We start from the raw sequence: 14,127 nt of genomic DNA on the forward strand, positions 1-14,127 counted from the left end.
TTCAAAAGTGTAAAGTAATCACACACATATATAAATCCTTATAGAAATATGGCAGGCAAAAAGTTTACAATTGTGACATTATTCCCCCCTACCTTGAATGGAAGACTACAAATACCAGAATGCAATTCAGCAGAAGGCAAAAAAATCATCTTCGGATTTTGAAAATGTACTTTCAAGACTTAGGGGCTGATTCATGGAATTTGTGCGCTGAAAAATGGGGATTTGTGCGCCATTCTGCCCGCAATACCCATTTGTTAAACAGGGATTTGCGGGCAGAATGGCGCACAAATCCTTGTTTTTCGGCGCACAAATTCCATGAATAAGCCCCATAATCTCTTATAAGAAAAGTTATAGTGTGAATAGGTCACCTGTTCATATTTCTATGTTTGACAAAGGCCTGCTTCATATATAATGTGACAAAAAGGTTATGTTCTACCAAAAATAAAGGTTTTTTGGCATGGTAAATATGAACAGGCAGATAGTTTTAAAAGGCTTTGTGTGATATGTTTAATTGCCCTGGAGGAAGACACAGATTTTAGACCGCTAACTGGTGCACTTCAAAATAAAAATGCCTCTTTGCAGTTCTTAACAAGGACACGTAACAACGTCCTGCCCAAAACAATTGCTCCACCTTTAAATTAAATGCTCCGCTTTAAGAAAGAAAGCGATAAGCAGTGCGTACGAGGCCCGCAGCGTCTAGTGGGCCGCAGGGATGGGGACATTGGTCTCGAGAGAGTCGCAGCAGGAGGTTGGGAGGTGACACACTGCCTCACCAGGACACACAGAAAGGGAGCCGAGCCTCTTCCATGGAGGTAGGACAGACGCTTTTGAAAATAAATATTCCTTGTATGCTGGAGGCAGGCAGCAGCTGCCTGCGGGGCCTCTATGGCCACGGGGCCCTGGTCAGCGCACGCTCTGCCCATGCCTCGGGCTGGCCTTGATTCCGGCATTAAAGAGACATTAGCATGGCAAGGGTACAGAGGCCTCACACAGAGGCGGAGGCGGCAGCAAGCAGAGACCACTGTGCTGTATGAGGCACCGACCACAGCTGTGCAAGGAAATCCCTCCTCCTCCTCCTCTGCCCTGAGTGTGCAAGAGGAAGGGGAAGACTATCGCTCTCCCCAGCCCAGATGGTCTGGGGAACCCGAACGGCCTGCAAGCCATGCTGCTCCTTCTCTGCCTCCTGCTGCTTCTAAGGGCAGGTGAGTACACATCTAAACCTGCCTGCTAGAGAGGGTGTGGCCCACAGGCCAAGGATAGGATGAACCAGCGCACTCTGGCACTACGAGGCTGGAGTAGTGGGGAGGAGGTGAGATGGGGAAAGAGGGTATCAGGTGAAGGGTAGGAGACGGGCAGTGGAGTAACTTTGCTGAACATGCTGGGGGACATGACATCTAAAGGAAAGGGACCGCTGTGCCGAGTGAGGGGGACAAAATGGTGTGCCATGAAAGTTGGGGGGGTAAACAACCCCCCTCCCCCCTAAAATTACACCCATGGAGATGGAGTGCTTGCTATGTGTCTTTTGAGATATCTGGCAGGGTTCCCTCTGAGTGGATGGTGTGGGAACATGCCACATTGTCTGGTGCCTCCCCTCAGAATGTTGCCCTTCTAATGTTTCCATATTGTATAGGGGTTCTCACTTTCCTCATTATGAGTATGGTGGTTATGGCAAAAGTGTGGTAATGTACTGGAAAGATACCACCTAAGCATGAGTTAGGATTATATGGAATATTTGCTTCATGGGGTACGTAAGAACTGCTGCCTGGGCTAAATAGCCTATATTTACAAGGTGTGTCTCTAATTACCCCATGTGGTAACTTCCGCAGGTTTTCCAACTCATAATTAGGAGGTTTTTAATTGCCACATGCCTTTATCGGTACCACCAAACTCATAATGAGTCCCATGGCGTTGGGAAGAGGACCTACGCTTGCTCTCAAAGGTGGGAAGAGAAGGGTACACTGCCCTGGGCCCTGCTGCCTTCGAGGGGGCCCTGGGCGGAGTCAGAGCAAACTTGCCAGCTGCACAGGGTCAGTAGCCATGGCAAGCGAGCAGGTGTCTCTTGGAAACCCCGTTTCTTGATCTCTTGCGGAAGCACTGCCACCATAACAGGGATTGCGAGCATTGGCACTTAAGAGTCGACACGTTAACAGTGCTGACACGTATTAGGGATTAAGTGACGGCTGTGTGTCCCTGCAAACAATCCTTTGAGATGTTGAGCAGTGCTTTCTTCCCCTGGTCCAAAGTGGAGCAGAGTTCTAAAAGACACATACACGTTCAAATGTAATGTGTGACTAGGATTCTAAAGGTGATGGGGCCAGGAACAGGACAATGAAACCTATGAAGGGATGCCTTTCCTCAGAGTTCTCAGCTGGCTTTGTATTTGAGGGGAGTCCAGATGATCAAATTAATAATGTGTGCATTTTACTTCTTTATTCAGTTTAAAAAAATACCTTTATGACCATATCATTACACTTGTTAACTGGAATGTTTTCCTTTGAACTACTCCACAATGTGAACATTTCAATTCTTTAGCATTGGGGGAAGGTGGAGGGGGGGAGTGGTACCATTCCTTCTGTTGCTGGCGACGGTTCAATGTCCATTCGTTTACCACTTTTTGGTAGGTATTTGTTTCGATGCAGTTTGTTTAAAAAAATCTCTTTGAAACCTTTTAATTTTTATTTGGGGGGGGGGTCTCCCCCAAGAACTGTCCCTATTTTGTAAACCCTACCACAACCCCCTACCTATCCCTTGTAACCCTTTACCTCACCCCCCAAATATTTCGAACAGTTTTTGCGATGAAAATGCATCGAAAATAAATACTTCGTAAACATTCCTGGCGATGAAACAAGGTTGGCGACAAACTCCTGCTTCACAATTTCAGAAAGTTAAAAAGGTAATTATGCGGCGCAAAGTACTACTAGCTTGCTCTGTGTGTTTATAAAGTGCTCAATCCAGGGGGCATCAAAATCCAGTAGTAACAGGTGCGCCAAATAACGACCCCATTTACACAACTTACAGCGCATATTTTCAACCTTCGGAGGATGAAAGTTGAAGTTGGTTCTGAATTTTTTTCTCTTGCTTTATATGCAGCTCACTGCAGCAAGGTACTTCCCCAGATTGGGACTCATTTCCTGCAGACTACACATGGATCTGCAGCAAACACATTCGCCCCATCAGTTAGCTTACTGGGAGGGGAACCTCTGACCTTCCTGTCACATGCACAACCCTGTAGCCAGTGAATTACCTCTTCACCATCTCACTTATATATGATTTTGCAACCTATAAATAATAGGGATTGTAAAAAGGGGAAAGGGGGGGTCCTCTTTTGTATTTATAGAGGGGCCTGAATCTGGAGGAAGGATATATAGCAAAAAAAGGGGGGTGGATTCAGGCTACCTCTTCCTCTGAGATAATTACAGGTGTGGCAGAACTATGGATATAACAGATTCTATTACATAAAACCTGTATATTTTTTATAATAGAACACAGATTTATTGTCAAGTGTACAACATGGTTTATTTACACATAGGGGATGACATACTTTTTTTGACATATGCACATATATATCTATATTTCAAGTGCTTGTTCATTATATTGTATCATCATATAATGTAACAGTGAGACAAAATTAATACATAGTAACTAAAAGTGCAATGTTACTGAAACATGCACATATCGAGTCAGTCGACACTCATATGTGTTTCCAGCTACGGACAACAGCACGTGTAGATGATGTAGTGTCCTATAGCTTTCCTCAGGACTTGTATTGCCGAGTGTTGTGGGGAGAAATTTCACCCGTGGCTCGTAGTATCAATAAGAACTGTGGGAACATAAAGGGAGAGGGGAGTGTGTTTAGAGAAAATCATCTGTGCGTGGGGATAACTGCCACTACACATAGTGGTGCCATAACATACCTGTTGCAAGTTTTTTGGAGTCTCAGGGCAGATAATTCGAAATGGCGTCTCTGAGTTTGCCAAAAGGAGATGGAGTCCTTAAACTCCAGTTGCATACGTAATGTATATGCTGCAACAAAAAGGACAACAAAAATGTTGTTGTTTACTTAGACTGTCGTCATACGTGACAGAAAAAACCACGAGCCCGTGTGATATTGTTAAAAAGGGGCACACCAGTAACACTAGCTGAGTGACTGCCTGTATGCTGCCTGTGAATTTAAATATTAATTTTTAAAATGCACCTCGTGTCACTCAAGATTGTCATAGTTTAAAAAGAAGAACGGGTGCCCTTTACCTCGAGTGCTTGTTCAAAAATAAATGCGGGGATGTATCATACCTTCTACCGTAAGGCTTGTACTGCCTGCAAGAACCTCCGGACGTCCAATGCACATGCGTGGTAGTGTGCGAAAGGGCGTGCTGGAACTTTAACAAGCAAAAGGATCTGCGCATGTGATAAGTATTACTGCTGCTGCGCATGCGCACTAGCACAAATGGGAATTGACGCTTGCCGGCATATTGTGTCAGGCTAAAAGGCATAAATCCTTGTTTTGGTACCGGAAGTGCTAATTTATCGAAAAAGCTTGGTATCTAACAATGTGAAACCTAATTGTAGAAACACATTTGTTGTATAAATACAATTTTGCCAGCATATGCACAATATATCAAAAACGCTTATAGTAACACATTTTGAAATTTTTCTTATTTTGTTAAGAACGGTATTTTCATAAAAAGGAAGCATCTAGGCACCACAATTTTGATATAACATAGTTCATGTAATCTGTTTACTATGAAGACCCAGTCGATGTCGTGGATGCGTGCTTACCAGATGTAAAACCCCAGATTGTTAGTTTAGTCAGCACTAAACACCTCGTGTACTACTAGGTACATGCGCTGTGCGGAGTGTCGTTCATGTGCTGATGCAGTAATGTCTCGTGTTAATACCTTAGTACAAGCCTACTTTATTTACTAAATGAGGCGTCTAAGGGATGTGTCGAGGAGAGCTACATGGTTGTAAAGGATGGAGGGATGACATCAGAAAAACAAATTCCATTCTATACAAACATTAAGTCCGTTTTTCACTGTGTCCAATCTATGGATCCATTTTTGTTCCAGTTTTTTCAGTGCCAGATCTCTGTCTCCTCCTCGTTCTTTTTCACTAATGGTTTGAATGATAGACCACTGGAATTCTGTATGTTTATGTTTTAATTTACTGAAATGTGCTACCATTGGCTTATCCTCAACCGCATTTTTTAGGCAAGATCTATGCTCGCAAATGCGTTGTCTGACCTCCCGTTTACTCTTACCAACGTAGAGGAGGTTACAGGGGCAGCATATGACATAAATACTCCATTTTGTCCGACAGTTTGAAAATGATTTATATTGCCATTTGAACCCATTTAGTACGATTTCTTTTTGATCTTTCGTTTGGCTGCACACTGAGCATTTTCCACATCTGAAATGTCCAACGACAGGGGGTAGATTCCACAGGCTTGCTTGTCGAGGTATCTGGGATGTATCTGGGTACGTATGGACTAGCCGGTCTCTCAGGTTATGGCTCCGTTTAAATGCAAATCTTGGTTTTTCCGGACTGAAGTCATCTGTTATTAAGAGGTTCCAGTTGGATAGGACAGTTTTTCGGATGTTGTTGCTTATGGGTGAGAATGTAGTGACACATGTCATCTTGTCAGTGTGTTCGACTCTAGGGTTTTTTGTGAGACAGTTGTCCCTGTTGGTGTTCCTTGCCGTTTTACGGGCTTTTCTGATGATTTGAGACGGGTATCCTCTTGCTTTTAAACGAGACTCAAGTTCTTTTCCATTAAGGTCATAGTCTGATAGATTTGTGCAATTTCTGCGTATCCTTAAGAACTGACCATATGGCAAGTTCTCTCTGAGAGCTTGGGGATGGAAGCTTCTGAAGTTAAGCAGTGTGTTCTTGTCTGTTGGTTTTTTGTACAGGCTGGTCATCAGACCTCCCTCATTGGTGGTCTGGATATTGAGGTCTAAAAAAGGAATGCTGAATTTGTCTGAATGTATGGTGAATTTAATACATGAATCTATGGTGTTGAGCCATGTGTGGAACTCTTCTAGCTGTTGTTGGGTGCCTCTCCAGATGGTGAAGACATCATCGATGTATCTGACCCATCCGATTATTTTTTCTTTGTATCTGTTGTCTTCATTATAGATGTTGTTGATTTCTAGGTGGTCCATATAAAGGTTTGCTAGATCCGGGGCAAAAGTGGAGCCCATACTGGTCCCTCTTATTTGCTGAAAAAACTTTCCTTGGCACATGAAGAAATTCTCCGTAAGTGCTATCCGTATACATTCCAATATGAAGGATGTTGGTGTTGTTTGGTCTCGTCTAGTGTCTAAATAGACTTTCAGTATTTGTAGACATTCTCTCTGTGGAATGCTGGTGTATAGCGCTTCTACGTCAAACGTGACTAGAATGTCGTCTGGTTCTGTTTTGATTCTATTGAGATGGTGTATCATTGCTGTGGTATCCTGCGTATATGATTGCGTATATATTTACACATAGGGGATGACATACTTTTTTTGACATATGCACATATATATCTATATTTCAAGTGCTTGTTCATTATATTGTATCATCATATAATGTAACAGTGAGACAAAATTAATACATAGTAACTAAAAGTGCAATGTTACTGAAAATACACAAAAATACCACTAAACCCCCGGGAAGACCTATAGTTTCTGGAATAGGCTCGCTCCTGGAGCCTTTATCTATATACACTGATGTGTTCCTACGACCTTTTGTTAGAAAAATGCAATCATATACGCAGGATACCACAGCAATGATACACCATCTCAATAGAATCAAAACAGAACCAGACGACATTCTAGTCACGTTTGACGTAGAAGCGCTATACACCAGCATTCCACAGAGAGAATGTCTACAAATACTGAAAGTCTATTTAGACACTAGACGAGACCAAACAACACCAACATCCTTCATATTGGAATGTATACGGATAGCACTTACGGAGAATTTCTTCATGTGCCAAGGAAAGTTTTTTCAGCAAATAAGAGGGACCAGTATGGGCTCCACTTTTGCCCCGGATCTAGCAAACCTTTATATGGACCACCTAGAAATCAACAACATCTATAATGAAGACAACAGATACAAAGAAAAAATAATCGGATGGGTCAGATACATCGATGATGTCTTCACCATCTGGAGAGGCACCCAACAACAGCTAGAAGAGTTCCACACATGGCTCAACACCATAGATTCATGTATTAAATTCACCATACATTCAGACAAATTCAGCATTCCTTTTTTAGACCTCAATATCCAGACCACCAATGAGGGAGGTCTGATGACCAGCCTGTACAAAAAACCAACAGACAAGAACACACTGCTTAACTTCAGAAGCTTCCATCCCCAAGCTCTCAGAGAGAACTTGCCATATGGTCAGTTCTTAAGGATACGCAGAAATTGCACAAATCTATCAGACTATGACCTTAATGGAAAAGAACTTGAGTCTCGTTTAAAAGCAAGAGGATACCCGTCTCAAATCATCAGAAAAGCCCGTAAAACGGCAAGGAACACCAACAGGGACAACTGTCTCACAAAAAACCCTAGAGTCGAACACACTGACAAGATGACATGTGTCACTACATTCTCACCCATAAGCAACAACATCCGAAAAACTGTCCTATCCAACTGGAACCTCTTAATAACAGATGACTTCAGTCCGGAAAAACCAAGATTTGCATTTAAACGGAGCCATAACCTGAGAGACCGGCTAGTCCATACGTACCCAGATACATCCCAGATACCTCGACAAGCAAGCCTGTGGAATCTACCCCCTGTCGTTGGACATTTCAGATGTGGAAAATGCTCAGTGTGCAGCCAAACGAAAGATCAAAAAGAAATCGTACTAAATGGGTTCAAATGGCAATATAAATCATTTTCAAACTGTCGGACAAAATGGAGTATTTATGTCATATGCTGCCCCTGTAACCTCCTCTACGTTGGTAAGAGTAAACGGGAGGTCAGACAACGCATTTGCGAGCATAGATCTTGCCTAAAAAATGCGGTTGAGGATAAGCCAATGGTAGCACATTTCAGTAAATTAAAACATAAACATACAGAATTCCAGTGGTCTATCATTCAAACCATTAGTGAAAAAGAACGAGGAGGAGACAGAGATCTGGCACTGAAAAAACTGGAACAAAAATGGATCCATAGATTGGACACAGTGAAAAACGGACTTAATGTTTGTATAGAATGGAATTTGTTTTTCTGATGTCATCCCTCCATCCTTTACAACCATGTAGCTCTCCTCGACACATCCCTTAGACGCCTCATTTAGTAAATAAAGTAGGCTTGTACTAAGGTATTAACACGAGACATTACTGCATCAGCACATGAACGACACTCCGCACAGCGCATGTACCTAGTAGTACACGAGGTGTTTAGTGCTGACTAAACTAACAATCTGGGGTTTTACATCTGGTAAGCACGCATCCACGACATCGACTGGGTCTTCATAGTAAACAGATTACATGAACTATGTTATATCAAAATTGTGGTGCCTAGATGCTTCCTTTTTATGAAAATACCGTTCTTAACAAAATAAGAAAAATTTCAAAATGTGTTACTATAAGCGTTTTTGATATATTGTGCATATGCTGGCAAAATTGTATTTATACAACAAATGTGTTTCTACAATTAGGTTTCACATTGTTAGATACCAAGCTTTTTCGATAAATTAGCACTTCCGGTACCAAAACAAGGATTTATGCCTTTTAGCCTGACACAATATGCCGGCAAGCGTCAATTCCCATTTGTGCTAGTGCGCATGCGCAGCAGCAGTAATACTTATCACATGCGCAGATCCTTTTGCTTGTTAAAGTTCCAGCACGCCCTTTCGCACACTACCACGCATGTGCATTGGACGTCCGGAGGTTCTTGCAGGCAGTACAAGCCTTACGGTAGAAGGTATGATACATCCCCGCATTTATTTTTGAACAAGCACTCGAGGTAAAGGGCACCCGTTCTTCTTTTTAAACTATGACAATCTTGAGTGACACGAGGTGCATTTTAAAAATTAATATTTAAATTCACAGGCAGCATACAGGCAGTCACTCAGCTAGTGTTACTGGTGTGCCCCTTTTTAACAATATCACACGGGCTCGTGGTTTTTTCTGTCACGTATGACGACAGTCTAAGTAAACAACAACATTTTTGTTGTCCTTTTTGTTGCAGCATATACATTACGTATGCAACTGGAGTTTAAGGACTCCATCTCCTTTTGGCAAACTCAGAGACGCCATTTCGAATTATCTGCCCTGAGACTCCAAAAAACTTGCAACAGGTATGTTATGGCACCACTATGTGTAGTGGCAGTTATCCCCACGCACAGATGATTTTCTCTAAACACACTCCCCTCTCCCTTTATGTTCCCACAGTTCTTATTGATACTACGAGCCACGGGTGAAATTTCTCCCCACAACACTCGGCAATACAAGTCCTGAGGAAAGCTATAGGACACTACATCATCTACACGTGCTGTTGTCCGTAGCTGGAAACACATATGAGTGTCGACTGACTCGATATGTGCATGTTTCAGTAACATTGCACTTTTAGTTACTATGTATTAATTTTGTCTCACTGTTACATTATATGATGATACAATATAATGAACAAGCACTTGAAATATAGATATATATGTGCATATGTCAAAAAAAGTATGTCATCCCCTATGTGTAAATAAACCATGTTGTACACTTGACAATAAATCTGTGTTCTATTATAAAAAATATACAGGTTTTATGTAATAGAATCTGTTATATCCATAGTTCTGCCACACCTGTAATTATCTCAGAGGAAGAGGTAGCCTGAATCCACCCCCCTTTTTTTGCTACCTATAAATAATATGCAGCGTTTTGTATAGTGCAAGTTAGCGCGTTCCTGCAGTTTTGTAGCAGTGTAAATAACACATGTTATTATTAGCCAATTTATGGCACTCAAATTATCGCCATTAGAAGGATGAAAGGTTGAGTAAGTCCTGCTTTGTGAGTCAAACCTCTGAAGTGCAGGATGGCCCCATGCCAAATGCCAGTACTTGATTCGGTGAGACATCCACTTGGGCAAAACCATCACTGCCTGCACAAAGCCCTTGCTTCATAAACCCTGCACATGCATAAGGTCTCTGCTATAACATTGTGCTGACAAGCGTTTCGCCTGGCCTCTCCTTCCAAACATTCTGACTGTCGCTAATCAATCACTACCTGGAGCTGGCTGTATACAGCCAGAAGGCACATCTCTGCACAAAGCCATCACTGCCGGCACAAAGTCCTTACTTCATTAGCCGTGTGCATGCATAAGGTCTCTGCTATAACATTTTGCAGAAAAGCGTTCTGCCTGGCTTCTCCTTCCCACTCTCTGGCTGTTGCTAATCAATCACTACTTCGGAGCTGGCTTTGTGGGATGGCTGTATGTAGCCAGAAGGCACAGCTCTGCACACTACCGTCACTGCCTGCACAAAGTTTTTGCTTCATGACCCCTGCACATGCATAAGGTCTCTGCTATATCATTGTGCAGACAAGCGTCTTGCCTGGCCTCTCCTTCCCACTCTCTGACTGTTGCTAATCAATCACTACTTCGGAGCTGGCTTTGTGGGATGGCTGTATGCAGCCAGAAGGCACAGCTCTGCATTCAGCCGTCACTGCCTGCACACAAGTCTTGCTTCATAAGCCCGGCACGTGCATAAGGTCTCCTCCGCAATAACATTGTGCAGACAAGCATTTTGCCTGGCCTCTCCTTCCCACTCTGACTGTTGCTAATCAATCATTACCCGGAGCTGGCTGTGTGGGCTGCCTGCATACAGCCAGAAGGCATAGTTCTGCACACAGCCATCACTGTCTGCACAAATTCCTTGCTTCATAAGCCCTGCACATGCATAAGGTCTCTGCTATAACATTGTGCAGACAACTGTTTCACCTGGCCTCTCCTTCCAAACTCTCTGACTGTTGCTAATCAATTACTACCTGGAGCTGGCTGTATACAGCCAGAAGGCACATCTCTGCACAAAGCCATCACTGCCTGCACAAAGTTCTTAATTCATAAGCCGTGTACATGCGTAAGGTCTCTGATATAACATTTTGCAGACAAGCGTTGTGCCTGGCCTCTCCTTCCCACTCTGTGGCTGTTGCTAATCAATCGCTACTTCGGAGCTGGCTTTGTGTGGTGGCTGTATGCAGCCAGAAGGCACAGCTCTGCGCTCAGCCCTCACTGCCTGCCTTCCTTTATGCATAAACCCTCTACAAGCAAATGTTCTTGGCTAGTACTTCGTGCAGGCAAGCGTTTTGCCTGGCTTCTCCTTACCAATCTCTGACTGCTGCTAATCAATTGATACACAGAGCTGGCTGTGTGTGCTGCCTGTATACAGCCAGAAGGCACAGCTCTGCATACAGCCGTCACTGCCTGCACAAAGCCCTTGCTTCATAAGCCCTGCACATGCATAAGGTCTTTGCTATAACATTGTGCAGACAAGCGTTTTGCCTGGCCTCTCCTTCCCACTCTCTGGCTGCCGCTAATCAGTCGCTATCTGGAGCTGACTGTGTGTGATGGCTGCATACAGTTAGAAGACAAAGCTCTGCACACAGCCCTCAATGCCTGCACAAATACCTTTCTGCATAAACCCTGTACATGCATAAGGTCTCTGCTATAACATTGTGCAGATAGGTGCTATGCCAGGGCCTCTACTTACCACTCTCGGACCGCTACTAATCAGTTACTACACACAGTTGGCTGGCATGAGAGTGGGCTGCTGTAAACTGGTCTAGGTGCCTGTAGGCCATGCTGGCCCCGAACCCCCTGGTGTAACGTTCTGTGTAAAGTTTTGCTTGACCTACTTTTGGAGGAAGATAAGAGTGTTTATGCTTACAATTGGCGGTTTTACACCCGGTTTGTGGCTTTCAGACAGCACACTTGTCAGGGGTTTTGGTAACTTGGCAGAGCGTTCTTGCTAGCCTTTAGCAATCCGCTGCAGCAGAGGGTGTCTTCTGGAGCCCAGAGATACGTTTTTGAGGGTACATTAACCTTAAGGGTGGTGCCATCATGGATTGCTGTTCATACGATTGTCCACAAGGTTGGAAATCGACAGAGTTTCCCTGGAACGCGGATCTGGAAAAAAAAGTGTCTACCCAAATACAAGTTCCTTAAAAACCAGAATCCCCTGTCTGGGTGCTACCCAAAGTATTGCACATTAGAGAGTACTCCGGGTACAGTGTTGCGCATCATGCCACTTCAGAGTGCTTACCAAAGTGGAACTGTGCATCACATAGCACTACATTGCTCTCAATACGGAACTGTGCACCACGTCGCGTGTGCATTACAGGTGTTTGTTCGAGAGCGCTGCATCAAATTACTGTAGAGTGTTCTTCACACAAAGCTGTGATCACTCTCTCACAGAGCCTCGCCGAAAAGAGGTGTGCTTCATGTGCCTTTGTGGACCGCCAAAAACAGCTGTGCATCATTTCACATAATGGGTGGTAAAAGGTGCAGGGCTGGCCTGGAGGCATGAAAAAATGGACATTGTTTCGATCTAGGGTATATGTATAAACTGCAAACAGCAGTTACCTCTTTACTCTTATTTTGCATATGCTGGTGGTTGCAACCCCCTAATCCAGACACCTGCTTTCTACATAGAAAGAACACTTTGGGTACTTTTTCCTCCTTGCATGTTGCTCCAAGATAGCTTCTGTTTGCACACTTCTTTAATACTCGCATTATGTTGCAGTTAAGTCAGAAATGTGCACGAACGCGTTTCTGCACCTCCCTTTGATCATGTGCGAAAATATGGTTGATTGACACTTAATTTCCATCCCTGTTTCTAATTAGATAGTTGCTGAAGATCATACAGTAAAGATGTAATACTACAAGTGTCACTTCTAGTGCTCTGAAGTCAACAACTCTGATGTTCCAATGCTGACTTGCAATAAGGCACAGAGTGACTCTATTCATTGCAATGCTCTCCGTGCATCCTGGAAGTGCAGAGCGCTGCCACCTGCATGGTGCATGCACGCATCAAACATCAGCCATATCACTGCATAACTCAGAGCCACACCTCTGGCCACCTTGGCTGTCCAGTGTGTCCACCTCCATCATCTACTCGAGGCCAGGGAAGACGAGCAGCACCATGCACGCATGTGGTGCAGTGCATGGCGCATGCGCCAATGGAAAAAGAAGAGAGACAACATTTGCAAATGAAGCATCAGGTGCAGTAAAATAGATGTGCTCGCGTGGATTTATTGACTGCATGGTTCATTCTATGATATAAAGTTCCAAAAAAGGTAAATGAGAGGCACAGATGAGCTTTCTTCCTCTCACGACCCCCATATCTTGAAATTAGGGAGTTGCAAGGTCAGATCCAGGGGTGCCAAAAGGGGAGCCAAGGGCAATAGCTGCTGCCGCTAGTTAGCCACCAATGCCAGCACTGTCCCAGCCTTCCCAGCACAGCTTCCAAGGCCAGACTGGCAGAGTTCTGCTACCTTTTGTTTTTTCTCATTTTGCATTTCATGCTGCACAAAAATAGTAACAAGGTGGAACCAGGGGTCTATCAATTGTTTTTAAAACACATGTCTTTTTTATCACCAGAACAGTTCAAATGGGAACACTTACTATTAAGAAATGGCTGCAGACACAGCAGTGAGTGGATAACTCGGAGTGACTTTCATCTCTGGAATGTCTATTAAGAAGTGCATAATTTGGGTGATTAGAAATGGAAGGGGTTCATAACAAACTCCATGCTGTCTGAACCATTTACTACACAGTTGACCTTACACATATCCTTTCTAAGTGTGTCTAAGTTTTGATAGTGAAGTTGTAAGGAAATGTATTTAGGATCAGTAGTGGACATTAAAAAGTAATTGAAGGGGGATCCTACAAGGGCCAGGGGCGGAGTTTGAAGGAGGGGGCGGAGTTCCAAGAAGGCAGAGTTCAGAGGGGGCAGAGCTCGCAGTTCAACTCTGATGAAAGGACATGTTCAAAATAATAGTTTATAGATGGCACAATTTCTTTCATGGCTTCAGTCTGTCTCAAAATGTATTTTGGTATCCCTAAAACCAGGGGTGTTGCTAGGTCTGGAATAGATCAGGGGCTAAGCTAATGTCAGGACTGGCGGGACCCAGGGCTAGCATT

General features: G+C 43.7%; 1 protein-coding gene across 3 annotated transcripts in view; it reads left to right on the top strand.

The window, feature by feature from the left end:
* Positions 1–14,127, top strand: part of HAVCR2 (hepatitis A virus cellular receptor 2) — a 217,764-nt gene that overhangs the window by 4,215 nt on the left and 199,422 nt on the right. The window contains exon 1 of one of the 3 annotated variants that reach the window (XM_069653937.1): positions 710–812. The exons of 1 other annotated variant lie outside the window; for it this stretch is intronic. Coding sequence is in view for 1 of the 2 variants with exons in the window: in XM_069653936.1 (XP_069510037.1) it covers positions 1,163–1,202 (40 nt within the window). In the remaining variant the exon portion in view is untranslated. Of the gene's footprint in view, positions 1–709; positions 813–1,055; positions 1,203–14,127 lie in introns of those variants that run through there. One more of the 3 variants, XM_069653936.1, reaches the window with a different exon arrangement.

This window comes from Ambystoma mexicanum, chromosome 3q (genome assembly GCF_040938575.1).
Source record: "Ambystoma mexicanum isolate Mex_15411 chromosome 3q, UKY_AmexF1_1, whole genome shotgun sequence".
Classification (NCBI taxonomy): domain Eukaryota; kingdom Metazoa; phylum Chordata; class Amphibia; order Caudata; family Ambystomatidae; genus Ambystoma; species Ambystoma mexicanum.